Below are 21,329 nucleotides of genomic sequence, written 5' to 3'. Positions count from 1 at the left end.
TGGAGCAGGGGGCATAAAGCGAGGGCATAGTCAGCACGTTTGACAAGTTCCTGTCAATGGTGAAGCCAATTGTATTAACTCCTGCAGCAGAGTAAGATCTCTGCTGTGGGGTATATTAGGCAGAAGATGGAAAATTTGAAAGAGCAGCCACCAGCACACAGGACAATCCAATCATCATTTAAAGGCTAAGTTGAGGTTTGTGAAAATAATAAATGTTTGGTAAAAAATTTGTAGGTAAAAAAAAAATGTACATTTTATTTATTTATTTTTTGTCCTGGGTGCAATGGCAGGCTCCTGCAGACTACTAAGAACAGAAAAATCAATGAACTACGAGAGCCATCACCTTCATTCTCGCAGTTCATTGAGAACTACAAGCCGTCTGCCATGATGGCAGATGGGACTTGTAGTTCATTCGTTCACAGAGCTCTATGAATGAATGATGTGACTGTGTGAATGGAACCCTACACAGTTGTGCTGTTTTTGAATTCTGACAGCGGGTGCAAGGAGAGGTTCTTCTGCCCATCTTCATGAGGGATGGGGTATCGCAGGGCTGCTACTTTAGTAACAAGTTAAACCCTGAATACGGGTGTAACAAGTAAACTGTTACTAAAGGTAAACTTACCCTTTAATGTAAATTCTGTCCCTAGCGCTGATTTAAAAAAAAAAAATCATTGGACTGAGTGCATACTTGGCAGTAGTAGTGGGGTTGTGGCAGCCAGGAAACGTGGGAAAATAATTGTGGTTATGTTTAACTGGGAAATATTCGTATGAAATGTCATGTCAGACTTGTGCTTAAAACTAACTGTAGTCAAAATTGTTTTGATTTTTTTTTTTGTGCAACGGATTAAAGCCTATGTCAAATTTGTATTTTGTCTGTATCCTCATACAGGAGGAGGAGGAGAGGGGTAAGCTGTATGGGAAATCTCTTTCACAGCAACAAAAGCATTTAAAGCAGAACTCCAAGCAAAATAAGATACAAACTAATAGCCCATTGAAATACAAAACAAGAAAACCAGATTTTGCTGCAATATTCACCTTCAGTCCTGGGTCACATACATGTTTTTGAACCGTATCCAATCCACATGACATCACGAATGTCCAGTGCACTGGCACTGCGGATTAACAGCGGGTTTACACTATGCTGTGCAGGGCACCACATGTAATTCGCACATGAATCGCACCGCATTCCTGTGTGAATGACATGCAAATGTCTGTGTGGTGCGATTTGAGCCATACACTTTGTATGGCTAAAATCGCATCTGCACCAAAAAGGTGCAGGACTCCCTTTTTTTTTTTTTTTGTTAAATCCGCACCTGAATTGCATCGCATGGGTGCTCTCACCCATGCAATGCGATTTCTGGCAATTTCATCATGTTTTGTGATTGGTTATGGGGTGCCATTAACTTATTATTGACACCCACACTACATGTGATGCGATTGCAATGCGGTGTGCGAAACACACAGGATTCGCAGCATTTCCCGCACCTCATTGTTGTGAACCTGGGCTGAAAAAGAGTCCTGTCTGATTTCTGAGCAGTGCGGTCTGATTCAGGTGTGGATTATAGGCTATTGACTTCTATGGGAACTGTGTCTAAAATGCACGTCATCAGTTGTGAACAGGATAAAATTCTGATCTAAACCTGACCTGAACCGCTTAATTACTACTGTGTCAATTAGCTATGAAACGAGAGCTTCAATCCGCATCGCACATGTGTGAATCCACACCCAATCAAGAAATTTCCCTCTAAAGCACTTTTCTGCCACTAGGTGCCCTCAGTCTGATGGCCAGCATCTTTCAACCGATTTCCTTTGAGCCCAGATTGTCCTGGACCCGCCACACAACTTGTGATGGGACAGTGAAAGGAGAAGCAGCACAGTTGTGAGCTCTGTCTGTCACCCTGCTTATTCCTTCTGTCAACATGCTACTTTCCAGCACATGAGCTCACTCTTACACTCCAGCCCAGCTGTACTGGGACTGCAATCAGTTCAATTTCAGGCAGTTGGCTTCTTGCATTTAAACAATACAATAAATAATGTAATAATGATTACAGACCTGCATTAATGTGTGTCTTTATATCTTCTTAGAGTTCAGTTTTAAGGAGAGAGGGTTAACAGTAGATCTTCCATTGGATTTTTATTGTTGTATCTTCATGTCCCAGTGATTTGTTACCTCATTTCTTGTCCCTGTGTCCCAGGCACAGGATATGAGGGGATATCTCTACAAATGGAGTCCCAAACAGCAATATAAAACCCAATAAATGTTTTAAACTTCCCTGTTGTATTAAAAAAATGAACAAAATGTTTCTGGCCAGAAGTTGAAGCTTTAAGGGTTGGACAAGCTTTTCCACTTTAAACAATATAAATGTCTCAGAACGCCCCCAGGAGATTCCAAGAGTGATTATTAAAGCCGTATTAAAACCAAAAATGTGACGTATTGCCGCTTACCAATCATTAGATGTGGTGGCTGTATTCGTTTTCTTTTTTTGTTTTTTTTCTTTTTTTGTTTTTTGGCTTTTAGCCTCTCTATTAACCTGGTGATCTGTACAATAACACACCACCTGTATTAGAGTGCCCCCCACTGGATGAAGGGGCACCGGGACATCTTTGGACAGCATCATTGTCATTCTGAGGGGAGGTGAGTGTTAGATGTACTTACAGATTTAGATACACTAACAAACTGAAGCCAAGCTCCAAATCACACTGCAGTCACACTTGTTCTTTTGAAAACCAAAAGACTTACTGGCTGGATCACCAGACAAAAATAAAGGAAAGAGAGACTAAAAAAGAAAACTAGTGCAACCACCACATCTAAGAATTGGTAAGCTGTAGTATAATAAATGTTTTGCTTTTGGGTTTATTACTGTAATAATAATGTATAATTTGGGATGCACAAGAAGCCTCTACTAGGAGCCTAAATGTATTTAAGGAACCATAAGCTTCCATTTACAATAGAAAAGGCTAAAAAACAGAACCAGAGAAACGTATATGTTGTATTGGCTACTTTAAATTTTCCATTCTGTCTGTTAAAGTGGAACTGTAAAAAACATGTTTTTGGCTTCCAACATGAACTTCAATAAGTGCAATACAAATGTCTACAGAATTAACGTTCTAGATCAGTGGTGCCCAGCACATAATCCACTGGCCTTCTGTGTGTAGCCAGCCACTTATTGGGCTTCCCTTTACTGAGTGGCAGCGGGGTGCCGTATGCTGAAATACTCTTTTACATTCTAGCACCCAGCAGTGGAGTTGAAGTGTTGCTAAACCCACAGCAGTAACATTAGTCTGTATATGCAGTAAAGCATGCTTATTCACTGTGGAACCTAAGGGGTAATCCTCTGCATTGTGTAAAAAGGCTGTTTGATCCGGGCTTCTCTGATCCTCCCCTTCTTCTTCTGTCCCCAATCTATCTGCTGATTGTACAGAGCTCTCTGAGTCACTCTGCACATGTTCAGTTTGGTGTGTATTGGTAGAGAGCTATTTCTTGGGAGAGTACATGTGATCAGCACAGAGCCAATCAGCACTGTTCAGACAGAGGCTCAGGGGTCCTGCAGCCTCATAGGGGAGATTGAAAACTCCTCCTACAAGCTTTAACCAGTGTTCGGCCAGACACTGATAGAAGTCACAAGATTTCTCTAACTGCTGATGAGAAAAGGTATTTAGCAGTTTATATTTACTAAAATAATTGCATTTTCATGTTCTGTGTAGTGTAGGAGACCAGATATAGTGAATGCAGGGTCCTGGGTTTAGTAACACCGTAATATTCACTGCAACTATACTGACCGCCAGAAGGGGGTTTAAATTTCACTACCAATGTACTAGGGGTTATTATCGTGGTCACTAACACCAATGATCGCTCCAGCTTTCTTTTTAGTGTGCATTGCTGTACTTTGCACCAGGACTGAGCGGCTTCATAGCCTGACTCAATGTAATGCATCTCAAAGTACAAAAACACACTGCTGTTGTGTGGCCCTCTGGATGTGTCAGGGGCCGCACTTGAGGCCATCTATTAAATTTAAGTTGACCACCACTGTTATAGCTCATGCTCATTGCTCTTGTTAGTACTGACAAAGTGGATCATTTTAGGACATATCTTTGAGCTCTGATCTGTGTAAGCTGCACCTATAATACAGTGGTTATGTATAGCCTCATGACAGGCCTTGAGCTTCTGTCTTCTGCTAGACACTAAAAACAGATTAATATGTCCCTAATTGAGTGGCATATCACAGAGGGGTGAAGCAGATTTTTAATGACTATGCTCTTTGCCTTAGCATTAAAAAAAAAAAGTTACTCTTTTTTATAAATAAATTGGCATTTCTGCTCTGTGGTAGTACATTTGCAAGGTTCTATCATTCTTATTTAAATTTTATTCTCCTACAGAAGCACTTTTGGACCAGGCCATGATTGGACCAGCGCCCAACCCTCTGATATTGTCTTACCTCAAGTATGCTATCAACTCTCAGGTATGTAATCTAATAGTCTTATCGTTGCTTTGACCAGTTCAAGAATAATTAGTTTACTTTTTGATTTAATCAAGTTTTTCTTCTAAAATTAATTCAATCATTTCTGTTTAATCTTTCCAAGGACTCGTCTTGATCGTATTTGGACTTGTGTCAATGTTATTACTTAGACATAAGTTTTAGACGTTTTTGAGATTTTTCAGAATTCATAGACAGGTGCATTTGACTTTCAGGTGTCTTTCTTTCTGCCCTGCAAGTGTCCTGCTTCAGGCAGGTATTGCATTCTCATAGACTTGTGAGGTAATGCAAACGTCATCTGACTTAAAAATATGTCTGTCAGCACAGGCCCTAAGGATTGTAATTACTCACGGGAGGGTAGATGGTCGTTTGTTTGTGATCCAGCCATCAGACAGATGTTAATGAGAGCTCCAAGTGCAAATGTTTGTCCGTGGAGATAGTTAGGAAATCAACTTGAGTGTAAACATTAAAAGTGTGGCTTAAAAATAAACCAAACATACTTACCTTTGTGCAGGCATCATCTATGTGATGCTGCAGTTGTCCCTCTCTGGCTCTAAGACTGCCAACTGAGTGATCACATGACCGCTGATTGCTCTCTCTGCTCAGAGAACTGTGACTGCCAGTTACTGACTCTCTGTTCTGGTCCTCCAGCGCTTACTAGAGCGCCGGGCTGTGCAACGGGAGCGGCTCTGACATCTAAAGCCCAACTTGTCAGCTGAAGCTGGGTTACAGGAGTTCAGAACTAAGTGCATCACTGTGACTCACAGGACAAGTATGGCCAAATGAGCTTTAGATATACCGTATTTTTCGCTCCATAAGACACACCTGACCATAAGACGCACCTAGGTTTTAGAGGCGAAAAACAAGAAAAAAAAATATTCTGAACCAATGGACTGCAGACATAGTACAGGGGATGACCAGAGACTGCAGACATAGTACAGGGGATGACCAGAGACTGCGGACACAGTACAGGAGATGACCAGAGACTGCGGACACAGTACAGGAGATGACCAGAGACTGCGGACACAGTACAGGAGATGACCAGAGACTGCGGACACAGTACAGGAGATGACCAGAGACTGCGGACACAGTACAGGAGATGACCAGAGACTGCGGACACAGTACAGGAGATGACCAGAGACTGCGGACACAGTACAGGAGATGACCAGAGACTGCGGACACAGTACAGGGAAAATACCAGGGACACAGTACAGGGGATGACCAGAGACTGCAGACAGTGCAGGGGATGACCAGAGACTGCTGACCTTTGGGGAGGGAGGGGGAGTGGGTACCTGAATTTGACAGGTACCCGCTCCCACTTCCGCGGAGTTGTCTTTCCCTCTTCTTCCCGCGCCGGCTTCTGTGACAGCCGGGTGCCCACTGCGCATGCGTGAGCAGCGCTGCGCTTTGTGAATGGCCCGGCGCCTTCTGGGACCTGTCATGTGTCCCAGAAAACACTGGACCATTCACAAAGTGCAGCGCATGCGCAGTGGGCACCCGGCTGTCACAGAAGCCAGCGCGGGAAGACTGTGCAGCGCTGGAGCGAGGAACAGGTAAGGCCCTGCAGGAGAGAAGAGCTGAGTGGCCGGTCCGGTATTCTGACATGGTGGCGGCAGAAATACCGGACCGGCCGCTTTATATTCGCTCCATAAGACGCACTGACATTTTCCCCCCTTTTTTGGGGGGAAAAAAGTGAGTCTTATGGAGCGAAAAATACGGTACTTATCCTTTAACAAGCATCTGAATATATTCTAAACATCAGAATTCTGTTACTTTGGAGAGTAATCGGTTCTAAGTCCTTATTCATGCTTGTTATTATGGCCATTAGCAGAATCCTGCAGCTTGAATCACAGCTGGTTGCGAACAGCTGTGGTCAGGAAGCCAGTACAAAGCAATGAGAGGCTTACAGGAGCCTTGGCTGTTTGCCACTTTTCACATGTTTCCGTATATCTATTTGTTACCTGTGCTTAAGGACAGATGATTGGCCCTGGGCATAGTTATATTGCCTCTTGAACCAATCATCTGTCCCTAATTACTGGATACATGGTAGCATGGGATATGTAGTTCTTATCAAAATAAACGGCAGAGGAGGAGCTGCAAAGCATGCAGGAAATCCAGAAAGTTGTGGAAAACGATGGCTAGCAGACATGCAGAGCTCACAACATAGAAGATTACTTTTCTGTTTAAATATTTTTTTGTTGTTAAGGCATAACAAAGGAAAACGTATACAACAATAGCCCTTGTAGGCCCTCCAAAGCCTTACAGTATAACCTCGCAACACAGGCGAAGCTCATAGATACAAGCAAATCATATATAATCACAGTGGAAGTAGAGATTAAAACACGATCCTGTAGCTCAGTCCACCCTGAAATAGGAAACCGTGAAATGGGTCTCCAGCAGACTCAAAGGGGTAGAAAGTTTGGGACCATGGAAACAATCCCAGGGTGCCAAAGGTGAAAAGCTATAGTCCCCTACATCAGGTATAAAAGAAAACACCACACCATACAATGTAACTATAGCTTGCAATAAGCCATCAGAGGGCCGAGTGATCACAAAACAATAATAGACTGGAAAAAAGCAGAGATAAATAAAAGAGGATGGGATAGAGGCTACCCACTCGACCAGCCCCACTGAACCTAAACAAATCATATATCAATATTCGGACCCAGTTTGCAGATAATCAAGCCATGGATTCCAGACCCGCTCAAACTTAGCAGAAGTGTCCCGCAGTATGCTGACCATTTTCTCATTAATCAAAATCCAGGACAGTTTACATTTCATCAACGTCAAGTCAACCATTGGACCCCTCCAAGCAGTAGCAATCATGATTTTAGCTGCTAGGAACCTAATAGAAATTAAGGTCGTGGGGACCTGGAGACGCCCATAATAGGTTCGCTAAGCAGAGCAGTTCTGGGGTTCTTAATAACATTACAGTAATCATGGTCACTGTGAAGATCAGGGAGTGAACTCGAATCCAGAATCTTCTAACCTTAGGGCACGTCAACCAAATATGGAATATCGTGCCTACTTGCCCACATCCTCGAAAACAGAGCGGGGAGGAGCCAGGGTACATTCTCGATAATCGATCCGGGACTAAATACCAGCGAGAGAGGACCTTATAACCCGCCTCCACAATGTAAACATTCATAATGCCTCTGTGTACTCTAAGGGACCAATCCTTCTCTATCTCCTCGCCTATGTCCTTCTCCCAGGCTAGCATATATGATCTACTCGAGTGAGACACAAACAACTTATACAGTCTTAAGATGCCCCCCCCTCCGAACCCTGCCTCGTAGACATCTGCTCTCAAACGCTGATCGCGTGGGAGCGTCAATGACATTCCTATGTAAGGAAGGGATAAAATGAAGAATTTGCTGCAGATAATATTGTTCGGATGCAGGCATCCCAAGCTGTTGTATAAGATGAGAAGCGGGGTATATCCCCCTATGACCCAAAAAGTGTCCCACCTGGTACAAGCCTTTATCCACCAGCGAAATTCCTGTGGCCGCAGACCAGGGGGAAACTCCGGGTTTTCAAATATAGGTGCAACGGGAGAATTTGGGGTATAGAGAGCCGCCTGTTTGCGGACAGAATCCCAGAGGTGCAGGGAATGGGATAGCGTGGGGCAAAGGATTGCCCGCCTTTGCTTAGGGGAGAAGATGATGTCTTTTCAAGTAAGATTATACTAGATTGTCAGTAATAACAGTTGTTTGTATTGGTAATACAATGCTGTTATTATAAAATGAGAGTGTATGCTGTGATAATAGATCTCCTATAATGCACTGGGTTCAATTTTTCTGGTGTTCTCATATCAAGATAAAGAATCCTGACACTTATTTCCTGTATGTATGTTCCAAATCAGTGGCTCTGAAAGTATTGATTCCAGTCACAACCAAAGCAGCAAGCATTTTAAGAAGAAGGTCAATAGTGACAGATCCTGTACCTTTGTCATGACAGGGTTACCTTAAATATAGCATTTTGTTCTACAGTATATATTCAAGTTCCCATACACTCTGTGGTGGTATCCACTCTACCCAGTTTACATCTGTGAACTACAGAACACATCCCTCTAGTGTTATGGAGATGAGTTGATGGGAAGGAGTGTTGTGTAGTCTGTAGTCCTACAACACTTGGGGGTTTATTTACTAAAGCTAGAGAGTCCAAAATCAGACTCCCTTCTGCATAGAAACCAATCAGCTTCCAGGTTTCATTGCCAAAGCTTCATTGAACAAGCTGAGGTTAGAAGCTGATTGGTTTCTATGCAGAAGGGAGTCTGATTTTGGACTCTCCAGCTTTAGTAAATAAACCCCTTGGTGTCCTAGAGTGACAACACTGCTTCTTCAAAGATACAGTACAGTGAGTGAGCACTGTCACTCTAGGGCAGGAAGTTTGTTACTGGGCAGGATCACCAGGTGCTTTTTATATTTATATATATATATATATATATACACACACACACACACTTTTTAAGTTGATGTTAAATTAATATAATTTCCCTGCACACCGAACTTACATGTGGCTATGGACATTGAAAGTTCTTAAGTAAACAAGCCTTACTCTCATAGCACTTCACAAATTAAATATAGCTTGAAAGATGTCTGCTGAAATACTTTGAATAATTTTTTTTCCTGCAAACTTCAATCAGTTTGTGGGGTAAAAAAAGCATATTTATTTATCGTACATTCCAGGACTCTGCGTTTCATCATATCCAATATAATAGGGTTATGCTGCTGCCTTCAGGAAACTGGACACTGGCAAAAAAAGGCCCCTCTCAGCTAGCCCTAGCTTCAGTATTTTGCTAGTGTCTTAGGTAATGGTCATGTCTGTGCAGTCTCTGCTCAAATATTGCTACTTTAGCTAGTTTTTCAAGATTTCTGAAAAATTAGCTAATAGTTTGTGGCCCTGCTGTTTGGCCTGTCTGTTTCTCCCAGAGTATTCACCAAGATAATAGCCCCAGTCTTGGGTTCTTTGTACTCCTGTCATAGGTTACCTGGATAACCTGCTTCTGAAGGAGCAGACTGCTCTACTTCTGGAGTTCAGTGTAAATTGAAAGATGCAGACTCTGGAGAAGTATGAATTGGTCCTTTTAAAGTACAAAAGTCAGCCTTATTCCTAACCTGGAATATTTAGGTCCAGCCTTGGACATGGTCCAATCGAAAGTGATTCTACCCCTTCACAAAAACTGCTTGCTCTGAGAACCCTGGTGGAGTTGCTTCAAACTCTGACAAACCCCTCTATTTGGCTTTGCATGTGGGTTCTGAGAAAGTTGGTAGCCTCCTTTTGAGGTAGTCTCTTTTGCCCAGTTTCATTTCAGGTCCCTCCAACTGAATGTCTTGTGGACACAGGATAGAGGATACAGTCATTGGACTCCCTAATGCAGTTACACCCCTAGACTGTCTCTGGACTGCTGGACTTTTTGCAAATTTTGGAGATGGGAAAATAGTTTTTCCCTCTCTCCTAGAGTATTTTTCAGTCTAGGGAACGTGGTCACCACAGGAGAGGTCCTTACCCCTCAACATCCTGAAATTGGTTGGAACAGCTGGAGGGCCTCCCTATAAGGGTTCAGTTGGACAGTGCCGCAGTGCCGGTGACGCACATAAATCATCAGGGAGGCACCAGAAGTTGGGCTGCTAAGGAGTAAGCCTGTCTTGGGTGGAACTTCATGTTCCCATCCTCTCTTGAATGTCGTGGAAAATTGAAGGCGGATTTTCCCAGGCATCTAAAGACTGACTCCAGGGGAGTAGACTCTTCACCCAGATGTATACTTCTACAGAAGGTGGGGTACCCTGGATGTGGATCTTCTGGCATATAGGTTCAGTGCAAAGCTGAACAGTTTCATATACAGAACCAGAGACCCCTGAGTATTGGATGCTTTGGTGCGCAGCCTTTGTACAGTTTCCAATGCCCCCGGGTATAGTGAGCTCTTTTTGCTAGCCCAGCTCCTCATAATGCATGTATAAAGACTGGATATGTCTAAACAGCAGCACAGGCAGAGCTCTGGTGCATTCTTACCTGTGACAGTGTGCCCCCTCCTCCTGCATTCCTGTGACTGTCACCTTTGTAGAGTGTTGTTGGGAATAGGGGAGAAGGGTGCACTGTAAGCCTAGAGATGTCAGCTTGTACTATACCCAGAAGCATAGGATAACAAGCAACTGGCATTTAAAAAAATACAAAGTGAGACTTCTCCTTTAAAACAAGCCTTTGCTGATCTCTGTAGCTGCTGGCACTGTGGAGAAATGTATCTTTAGGGTTCACAGCAAAAGCACTGAAGCTGTCCAAGTTGTTCCCTTGGCAGCTCCGCTCACCCCTTTCCCGAGCTCCTGCTTTGGGTTTACCTTAGAGCAGGGGTCTCCAAACTTTTCAAAGGGCCGATTATTGTCCTTCAGACTTTAGGAGGGCCAGGTTATGGCCACTGGGGGTACAAAATGTCCTGGGCCCAGCATCAGTGAGAATAAACCTGTCCACAGGGTTGATGGTTAGTAGGAGGAAGAGTAGTGCCCCATTATTGGTGTCAGCGGGAAGAATAGTGCCCCATCATTGCTATCAGTGGAAGAAATAGTGCCTCATTGTTAGTGTCAGTGGGAGGATTAATGCCTTCTCATTGGAAAGAATAGTGTCCCAAGGGCCAGATAAAGGCTAGCAGAGGGCCGCACACGGACCTCAGGCCACAGTTTGGAGACCCCTGCCTTAGAGAGTAGAAAGCTAAATAGAAGACTACTGAATCACAGCTGAGCCCCTTCAATCTGCTCCCCATTGAGCAGAGTGTGCTGAGCTGCTGAGACTTGGATGACTTCAGCTCTTCTGCTGTGAAATTTGAGAATATATATCTTTATGGTTCCTGCAACTATGGCCTGGTTACAGATCCACTTTGATTACTCTTTTTGATCTTTGTCAATCTGTAGAGACTAAGATGAGCTATTTCTTTTGCAGATGGTATCTTATGCTACTGTATTGACTGCCATCAGCAAGGTAAGAGTCTTGTTTGTTATATGGTGTTTATAATGTTTTCAGCTTAAATTGTAATTTGAAGGTGAATTTCTGTGTAGACCATGGTGACCGGGTCTGTCTCCTGCCAAGTTTATGGAAGTAGACCTTTCATCAGAGATACAGAGGGGTGCATAGCGATGGTAAAATCAAAAGTGTTTTTTAAGTAGTTTCAAACATACGTCACGTCATCAAATGTACTGTGGCAATGGTTGTACAAATGGTTGTTAGAAAATGTACTAGTGTATGGCCAGTTTGAGATACTCCAATCCTGAAAGCTTCCCAGTTGATTATGTTCTAGGAGCACTATCTCCATCCTGATTTGAAAGTGTTCCATGTTTCTAACCCTCCACGCATAGTCCTCTGTGTTTCCACGATTTTCTTTTGGCACTGGTGGACAAATGGGTTCAATAAACAAGGAGATGGCCATATAAGCCAAACGACCGGGGAACATGAGGATGAAGGCATAGACTGCCTCAGGAACTGTGTAACCTCTGTACAGTATGCTGTGCTCGGTGCTAACTAAAAATAGTCTCGGGACTGTTTCAGTGGAATAAATATCATAACTGGTTTCTGTTTGGGCTCAATGTTTTTCCATTTCATGTAAACCAGACGAGATTGAAGATGAAATTAAGTATAGATGTCATTTAGCAGGAATTACAGAGCTGGCCTGTTTTTCCCTCTCATAAAGACACATTGGATTGTTGGAGGCATATGAGGACTGTGTGTTTACATTTTTATGTATACATTCATGTGTACATAATATCGCGTTCTGGTCACATCGCCCCCGGAGCGGAAAAAAAAAATCAGGATCCTAGCTGAGAAGTGCAAATATTTACATTAAGGAGAGAATTCTGGTCAAAGAAGATGTATGGAAGTGGAATTTAGCTCACTGCATCATGGGAAGGTTATGCGGGGTTTGGCTGAGAGACAAGCTATTTGCAGAACCAGATTGTTTATTGTGATGTGTACAAGGGACACGGGGCAGACATTGTATGGAAATGTCATAAAGGCATTTTGAGGAGTAGCACATGTTAAGAGTAACAAAGATTATTTTCCAAGCAAAACTGAAAATGTATGTAAAATGCAAAACAGGTAAAATTGGTCACCTAGCGCTTGGCTATAGTGCCCTGGGCCACCCCTTGTTTCTTGTAACCTGGTGCTCTCAGACGATAGTTTTGCTGTAGATTGTTTCAATAAGTTTACAGTAAAAGAATAGTGGTTTGTGAGAATTTTCTTTATGGTCAGATCCAAAAAAATGACATTTTTAAAAAAATCTTAGGTACATTTGGAATATTGACTAGAAATATTTGTTAGCCTCATATCTAGCCCACAGTTGTACTGTTTCTTTACCTTGTTGTTGATCTAAAAACAAATATGGTGTTTACAGTGATCAATAGTTTAAGCTGAAATTTACCAAAATGGGTAAGAGCGCTAAAGGTGTAACTTCTCTCCTTCTTGTCCTCCCCTTTTTTTTTTTTTTTTTGTGCGGCTCCATTTGAGGTTTTAGTCTAAGGTAGTTTGGTTGCAGGAAGATGACTTCTACTGTGGTTTCTCCATAGAACAATGGTTTAGGCCATGGTTTGCTGCTGGGCCAGAGCCTCTTTCCTCCTGGGCCTCCAGCCAGCTGCAGATCTTTTAACCCACTGCAGTGTTTCACATCTTCCACAGTGCCTCTCATAAATACCCACTGTGTGCCACAACCCCCCCTCCCCCCCACAGTGCTCTTAGGCCCTTTGAGAGCCCTTAACCCTCACACTGCCCCCAGCCTCCCACAGTGTCCCCCAGACTGTTGCGGAACCCCTCAGTGCCCAGCCTCCTGGGGTAACCCCAGCCCCCTCTGATTTATTCTAGGGTTCCTGTCTGTAAGTGCAACCACCCCTGTTTCCTGGCCTCACCTGCTATATGGCCTGAATCGGAATATAGGTCATGAAGGAAATATAGATATATTGACTGTAATTTTTAAGCTGTCTGTATACTGTACAATCTAAATGTACTATCTTTGTACAATTTCCTTTAGATTGCAATATGAGTACATGTCTGAACAATCCATTCAATTTTTTTCCATTCAGGCAAGCCCCTGTACTGCCTAGTTGATGATAGATCTAAAGATCTAAAGGGGATTGTACTCATATAGTGTGTAGCCACCATTACAATCTCTTACGTAAAATTTTTTTCATTTTAGAAGTGTTTTAGTTGCTGTGTACAGCAATGACACTTGCAGTACAGAATAACAGTACCAGAGTAGATGTGTATGTATGCTGACAGCTCTATTTTCTCTCCAGTTTGATGACTTCTCCAGAGACCTTTGTGTCCAGGCCCTACTGGAAATCATGGACATGTTCTGTGACAATCTAAGGTAATGTTTGTGTTTAAACCCAAGAACAGGAATGTCATATATGGCAACTTACTATTCCTTAGATGTAGAGGCTTCATTTGTTTTTTTGGCCAAGAACGTTTTCAGCAAGTACAGAATATACCTGTTGATCTTGCCAGAAGTTAAATGTTCTTGTAACTTCCATGAGATGAACTGGTACGTCCAACAATATTAACTTCTTTTCAAGCTATCTTCTGTGAACCACAGCCTCCATGTAATGGAGATGAAGAGAGGAGAGTGTGTTTGTAGTTTAAATAAGGTGAGAGGCTAGAGTGACAGCACATAGATACAGCATAGAAATTATTGGCATCCTAGTACAGGAAGTGTGTTATTCTCATGATTATCTGGTATAAATAAAGGAGGAAAAAAATCCTGTAAGAAAAAAGTTAATGGGGGCCACCTAAACAGAGGACTAATAAGATGTCAAAAAATCAAATATTGTTGTATTTAGATACGCTCACAAAAAAGAGTGATTTAAAGTGTACATCTCTCTTGCCCACTATACTAATAAAGATTAATTTGCTTGTGCAGAGCAACGCATATGTTCACTTAGAGATCCTACGAAAAATCGAGCTAATAACATCTGATGATTGTTGTCAGCACTGCTCCCAGTAGTCCTAAAACACTTTTGTAGGATGATGATCCTGATCCTCCATAGATACAGTACAGTAATGAAATGTCACATTGTGACAGGGAGTGTGTTACTGGCAGGATCACCAGGTGAACATTAAAGGGAAAGAGCCTAAAAACAGAAAATGAATGCAGCCATCACATTTAAGGATTGGTAATCTGCAATATGTTCCATTTTGTTCTTGAGGTTAGATATGCTTTAAATAGCTTTGTATGTGAGTCTGTAGGATGGAAGTGCCTCATTAATTAACCCCTTCACACCGGCCGCACGCAAATGTGCGGCCTCCCGGCGTCTGGGCCTAGACGCCGAGCGGCCGCACATTTGCATTCATGTAACAAAAAACATATGTGCTTAGAGAGCGCGCCCTGAGCACATGTGCGGTACTCACGGAAGGGTCCCGGTCCGCTCTTTCGATCGGGACCTTTCCCGATCATGTGACCGGACGTGACGCCCCGGCAGCCACATGACACTAAGCCCCGCCCACCTCCCGGCGCAGGAACGCCTCTTCACACCGGGACGATCCGGCGTGAAGGGGTTAAAGAATGTTACCCCAACATTTCATATTCCTGATAGGTGCCTGTTGTAGCATGTACTTGTGTTAGAAAGTATCCTGTTCACTTTATATTGCTTCCTATGTGTGAAATACCTGGTGACCCTGCCAGTATTCCTGCTTTCCTATTTAACACTGACCACGCTATGCGTGACAGCACATCCATCCCAGTATGGTCAGTGTTCTAGCTGTGCTGGGAGAACATCTTGCCTGTTCTCCAGTGGTAAAACTTGACTTGTCCTTGACTTCCTTTGACAGCTCTTTGGTCTTGCCCATGGTGGTGCCCAAGAAGGAGATTCTGTGGACAGATATCTTTTATACAAATAAGGAGTTGTCTTTAGGAACACCTTAAATCGAGAGGACTAACTGCAACTCAATTTATAACATTTGTATCGTGTTCTTTCTGGAGTTTTGGTTGATATTCTGTCTCTGTCATTTAAAATACACCTATGATAAAAATGATAGACCCTTCATTTCCTTGTAAGTGGGCAAACCTTCAATATCTGCAGGGGAGCAAATAATTATTTTCCCCACTATATATGTACACAAATGATTTGCCTTTCATTTCTTTTTTAAACATAATGGGTTGTTTTACAAGGTAAGAGTTCACATATCCTTTAATGTTACCCTTTCATCAATTTTAGGGATAAATATACATTTTCCATTGAATTGCTTTTAGTTTCCTAGCATAGAAAAGATGTAATTGTATAAGTGCCATAGAGACCTTATCTATGGCGTAATCTGACAAGACACCCTATAGAGTTTGATTACAGATGTTAGAAATGTGAAGGAGTCCTATAATTTGTAGCCAGAATGGCCTAAGTTTGGGGCACTCCCAGGTCATATGTAGAATATCTGCTGGTTCTGTTTGAAAGTTTATACAGAGATTGGTCATGGTATGTTGTGTAGATTTTAGGATTCATAACAATGTATGAATATTGGGTGCATTCGTTTGTCTCCTGACATTGGTCCAGTCCTAGACTGCTGTTGTTTTTTTTTTAATTAAACACAAGTGTTACTAAACCCAGGACCCTGCATTCACTGTACACAAAACATGGAAATGCAATTATTTTAGTAAATATAAACTGCTAAATACCTTTTCTCATCAGCAGTATATAGCACTCTTGTGTCTTTTATCAGTGTCCAGCTGAGCATTGGTAATCTTGTAGAAGGAGTTTTCATTCAGCTCTGACTGTCCCATGAGGCTGCATGACCCCTGACCTTCAGTCTGGACAGTGCTGATTGGTCCTGTAACAAACACAGCCCCCCAAGAAAAAACTTGCAATACACACCAAACTGAGTATGTGTAGAGTGTCTCCTAGGCTTTGCAAGATTTGCAGTTGGACTGGGGATTGTGGAAAAAGGGGAGGATCAGAGAGGATAGGATCAAACAGCCTTTTTACATAATGCGGAGGATTAACCCCTTAGGTTCCACAGTTAGTATAACAAGCATGCTTTACTGCATAAACAGACTGATTTCACTGTTGTGGGTTTAGTAACACTTTAAGTGACTTCATTTCAGGAAAACAAAATATCATCTAATTGCTAGTAAAGGTTATGGCTGTGCATTAATTTTATAGATGTTTCCCAGTTGCTTAAATTGATGACATCTCAGCATTAGTTTTGCCTATTATCTTTTGCTTCTAGCTGTCATGGTAAAGCAGAAGAATGCATCAGCATGTGTCGGGCTCTCATGAATGCTGTGAACTGGCTTCTAAGATGTTGTACATACTATATGGAAAAACTGAAGGAAATACTGGATCCAGTGATTGGGGAATGTCAGCTTTCCATGTGCTTGAAGAGACTGGAGTCCATCCTTAGCAGCACTAAGAACCGTGCACTCATCCATATTGCCAAACTGGAGGAACCAAGTAAGCTTGAGAGGACGGAAGATTATAGTTAACTATTATAGTTACTGTAAAGCTTATCTCATCTACACTGACCTTTTACACAAAGGCCATCTGTAGTCTTGTGCATGTGGCTTTTTCTTTCACATTGAGGAAGGGAATAGTTGAAGGTGTTTCCTCTAGCAATCAACTAAGTGTAGCTGTAATCTTTTTTTTTTTTTTTCATTCTTGTCCATTGAGGGATAAAGGAATTTAGATATAGCTTGGTTATACCACCATCTACAAGTGGATTGAACACTGGCAAACAAAGAAATCCTAACCCAGCCTCTACTGAAGCTCCTCATCTACCTAGAATGCCTCAGGTTTTTGCTAATGTCGTAGGAGGATGGGCATTTTTTCCTAAGCTCTGCAGAGAAAAGTCAAACCAGTTTTTTGCTTTCTTCTTCCATTGACTTCAGTCAAGATTCCTTGCTTCCTTGGAGGCCGTGCCTGGACCCCATTGGACTGCACACATGGGACTAGTCTGGAAGGTGACCTTCAGGCACTGTTCTCTGCATTGTGGCACTGTCCAAAGTTAAATGTACTGTGAAATTTAGTTGAGGAGTGCTCTCCAAGTCCAGAGCTGTGGCACAGTCCCAGGTGTGGCCATGACTGTGAAGACTCACGTTGTGAGTAAGGCCATTCAAATTTGCCACCAAATTAGTAAGGGGTAACGCTGAGGGACAGAGTGTTGACATGATCAGCTGGGTGAAGCAATGCATGTCTGTGCTCTGCATTCTTTCCTGCAATTTAGCATAGAGGAAGCACCACCCCACTGCTGCTTCTGCTTGGAACCATCTAGTGGATCTCCAGCTGACTGGGTTTGTGAGTAACTGAAGCACTTTGTGTCTAGTTGCATACTGCTAAGCCATACAGTATATCTGTATATGGACACTGAGGGGGCATTCCTGCTGCTACGAGTGTGCCTTCGCCTCTGGAAAAGAGTGGGAGTTCTCCCTTTACCAGGAAGAGTTACTTAACCCCTGTGCTGGATGGTGCTGAGGATTTTAGCCTCATTTGAAAAGTGCTTCTGAAGGACATTCCTCTGAAAATTGGCTTTCGTTTGCACCAAGTTGAGAGGTTTGTGCCCCTGGGTGTGTGGCAGATCTTACGCTGGAGGACCATGTGTCTCCTTGGATTGTCAGCAGATGTCACTCCCAGTTACTGCAGGGACTCTGCTGGGGGAGAGGACTTCCTTTGGACTGGTTGGTGGGTTCTTGTTTATCAGCTTCTTTGTCAAGCCATTCCCCTTTGGTAGAGACTCTCTTCATCTTGGTCTGGAACATTAGGTTGATACTCCGTACTCTTCTTTTTTTGGTCACAATGGCAGGTTCCCCTATGTAGTGGGGGCCCCACCTCATCTACTCATGTTCGGGCACTGGCCCTTCATGTAAGTCCTGATCTGCAGAAGGTACCCAGACCTCCTAGAGAGGTCTGTTATTTATGTATTTTTCTGTGTTGCCCACCTCTCGGTTGGACTGCTTTGGATGTTTAAACAGTATTCAAATTCCTGTGTCCTTCAATGGCTGAAAAAGAAAGTACTGCTTTACTACAAAACTAGGGCATACTGGGTAGAGAGAGTTATGTTAGAGACTAGTTTGCCAGTATCCAGTCTTCCTGTAAAAGGCAGTATAATTGAACTGTACCTGAATTTCTTTGTCCCTCAGTGGCCTAAAAAAATGGATTTTACAGTAAGTACAAAACTATGATTTTTTTTAAACGGCATTGATATTCTAAATGAGCTGTTCTTGGAGAAACAAATAGCCAATCAAATGTGCTGCATTGCAATAAGCATGCTAATAGGAGGGGACACACATGATTGACAGCGAGGATAGCAAAATATGTTTTAGGAGACTAGGGTTTTAGGAGATATAACTTTGCTAATTTTTGTGCCCGCCCTTGTTGGTACTGGTACTACAAGAATTGCCTTGTCAGGCTTTGTTGGTAAAACTTTTTTCCATTGGTATCAATACCAGTTGAGCAGCTTAGGACTGTAACTTACTACCCATATATCACCAGCCCTGCTCAATCCAAAACTTGATCTCAGCCAACACAACCACAGTTAACATTTGTGTGACCAGACAAGAGACAGTTGTGTAGAGTACTGCTTTACTAGTGTATTTAGAGTCAACATTTTTTTTTTCTTTTGTTTTAAATAGAGTGGGGAAGGGTTAGCAACCCTGTAAAAATGTTATTGCGGTCTGTGTCCCTTCTTGGGGGATTCATTATATTCTATTTGTCCTAGTAACAATAGTCACCGAGACTGAAGTGAAGGAAAATCCATCATTTTTAGCTGTCATCAGAGCAGGAACAAAGCTAAGTGTTCCTATGTGGACACTTGTTGCGTTGACATCTGTCTAAAAGAGGATTTCCTTTACTTTGGGCAGATTTCCTCCTATTTCCTGTGTTGTCTACCAGACAGGAAGTTATAGACAGTAAAAAAAAAAAAAAGGATGGGTTTTAACACTTCCCTACCTGGTTCAAAAAAAAATTTGCAATACATATGCTTTCAGTTTAGGCACACAGCCTACACAGAGATGTCAAGTTCATTTCACCTAAGAATACCTTACAGATGTCTTGTGAATTAAGTTCCCTTTCTTACCTGAACTAGAAGAAACAGCTGTAATAAAATTGTTTGCTACTGGCAACACCTCAATTTTTTTTCTTACCTTGGGCATTTAGATTTTAAAGGTTTTTAATTTTTTTTCTAGTTGTGTTGTTCAGTCTATAGGATAAGAGCCTACTCACAGTTAAAGGTATTTTCAGCTTGACTTCCTCCAGGTCCCCTGTGGATATGTGAGGTCTGCAGCATTAATTTCTTTGATAGATTCTCCCTCTCAAGCTAAGTAGCCTGTAAGAATCAGGTCTAATGGATCCCTTGTCTCTGTATCGGATCAGCCATGTCGTCCTGATTGTGGCACTTGCATTGGGTGATACTCTCTAGTTGGCAGTTATGTCAGACCTTGTTATTTTTGTCTTTTCTGCTTGTAGCCTCCTGGGCATCTGTGGAGCAGTCATTGCTGCGACTGGCCGATTGTATAAGTCTCCTTCCCAGCATTCAGCTACGAAGCCAGGCAGAAGATTGTGTGTCGTTAATCAGGAGGTACGGTCTTGTCTGCTTTACTTACCCATAGCATGTATGGTTTTATTTGAGGGGCTCTCTATATATTGTTGTGACTGTTAGTCCAAAAGCTTTTCATCGCTGGAGTCTGTTTAACGTTGACATAAACCTAATAAAAGCATTTAGTGTAGAGGATAAAGTGCATTTACATAAACTACCTATGAGGACACAGGAGGTGTTCTGGGGTCCCACCTGTAGAAGGCAGGGCACTAAGAATTGACAGTATCTCCTTCTCCACAGAGACACTTCCAACTTCCCATCAATATTTTCATATTCCTGTTAGGAGGTAGAGTTTCATTCAAGTATAGTCTCTTAGTGTGGATGCTTATTTTAATAATTGTTTGTGAAGGGCCTTTTCAATTTTTCCAATAGATAACTTTTTTGGGCAGAAACCAAGAATCCAGTTATCCTAAAGAAAAGAGACAATCAAAAGCCTCTGTTATATATAGCTTTTAAGCAGGATTGCTAGTAAATTGGGCAAACAAGGCCACAAATACTGTATATTGTAATGATAGCAGCCTTGTTTTCACAGTTAAATGTTGTGAACCTTGTGTCCGAATTCCCCCTGGGCCCCCCTCCCCCCAAAATAAAATGTTTTTGCTTGTTAAAAATGCTGCCCCGCAGTGTCTCTCTGGGAAGCAATATACCTTGACTTCCCCAGGTTTCCCTGAATTCTCCCAAGAACTCTAAGAGACTATTGTGAAGGCAACTGCCATTTCAATCAAGTAGAAAAATAGCAGTGGTCTTGTTGGCCCTGACTACTTGAGACCTGAGTGATTCACTGTGTAGGCGCTGACCAATCAGAATCGCTCTGGTCTGCCCCTGAAGTGCTGCACAGAGAATAAGAAGAAGAGTTGGGATTTCAAATACCCAAACCGCTGGACCCGCGTGCCCAGCATACACTAAGTACAGACAGGACCAGGGGGGTGAAGTGTGTACAGTGTTTGTTCACCTTTTAATTTTTTTTTCTGTAAAGGTGAACTGACACTTTAAAACCACACAAAGTACTGAGTTGGCTACAATGTCTATGCATAGGTTTGCATGCAATTGTCACCTCTTTAGATGTCGTGAGTCATGGCATAATAGTTTTGCAGTCTGTTCAGTACCTCCAGGTGTGCTGTAAAAGGAAAAAACCTTCCCAGACTTGTTCAAAAGAAAGAAAAAACAGCGTTTTATCATATAATTTAAAGCAGGGATTCCTAAAATATTTATACCAAAATAACAGAATTGTTGCCATAATGGGACCCAGAAAGAGAAGTATTACAAAAATATCAGCAAAGTCAAAGACCAATAGCAATGGCCAAG

The 21,329-nt window shown here is 42.4% G+C and overlaps 1 protein-coding gene across 1 annotated transcript in view; it reads left to right on the top strand.

Moving 5' to 3' along the window:
• The window catches only part of MED24 (mediator complex subunit 24), an 80,494-nt gene that overhangs the window by 5,963 nt on the left and 53,202 nt on the right, over positions 1 to 21,329 (top strand). Inside the window, exons 3-7 of the mRNA XM_089674379.1 lie at positions 4,378 to 4,460; positions 11,406 to 11,444; positions 13,745 to 13,818; positions 16,665 to 16,888; positions 19,895 to 20,006. Of these exons, the coding sequence (XP_089530505.1) occupies positions 4,378 to 4,460; positions 11,406 to 11,444; positions 13,745 to 13,818; positions 16,665 to 16,888; positions 19,895 to 20,006 (532 nt within the window). The remainder of the gene's footprint in view (positions 1 to 4,377; positions 4,461 to 11,405; positions 11,445 to 13,744; positions 13,819 to 16,664; positions 16,889 to 19,894; positions 20,007 to 21,329) is intronic.

This window comes from Staurois parvus, unplaced genomic scaffold (assembly GCF_062004578.1).
Source record: "Staurois parvus isolate SC_StPar_1 unplaced genomic scaffold, SC_StPar_1.0 ptg000151l, whole genome shotgun sequence".
In the NCBI taxonomy this organism is placed as follows: domain Eukaryota; kingdom Metazoa; phylum Chordata; class Amphibia; order Anura; family Ranidae; genus Staurois; species Staurois parvus.
This window is presented reverse-complemented; position numbering and strand designations above follow the sequence as displayed.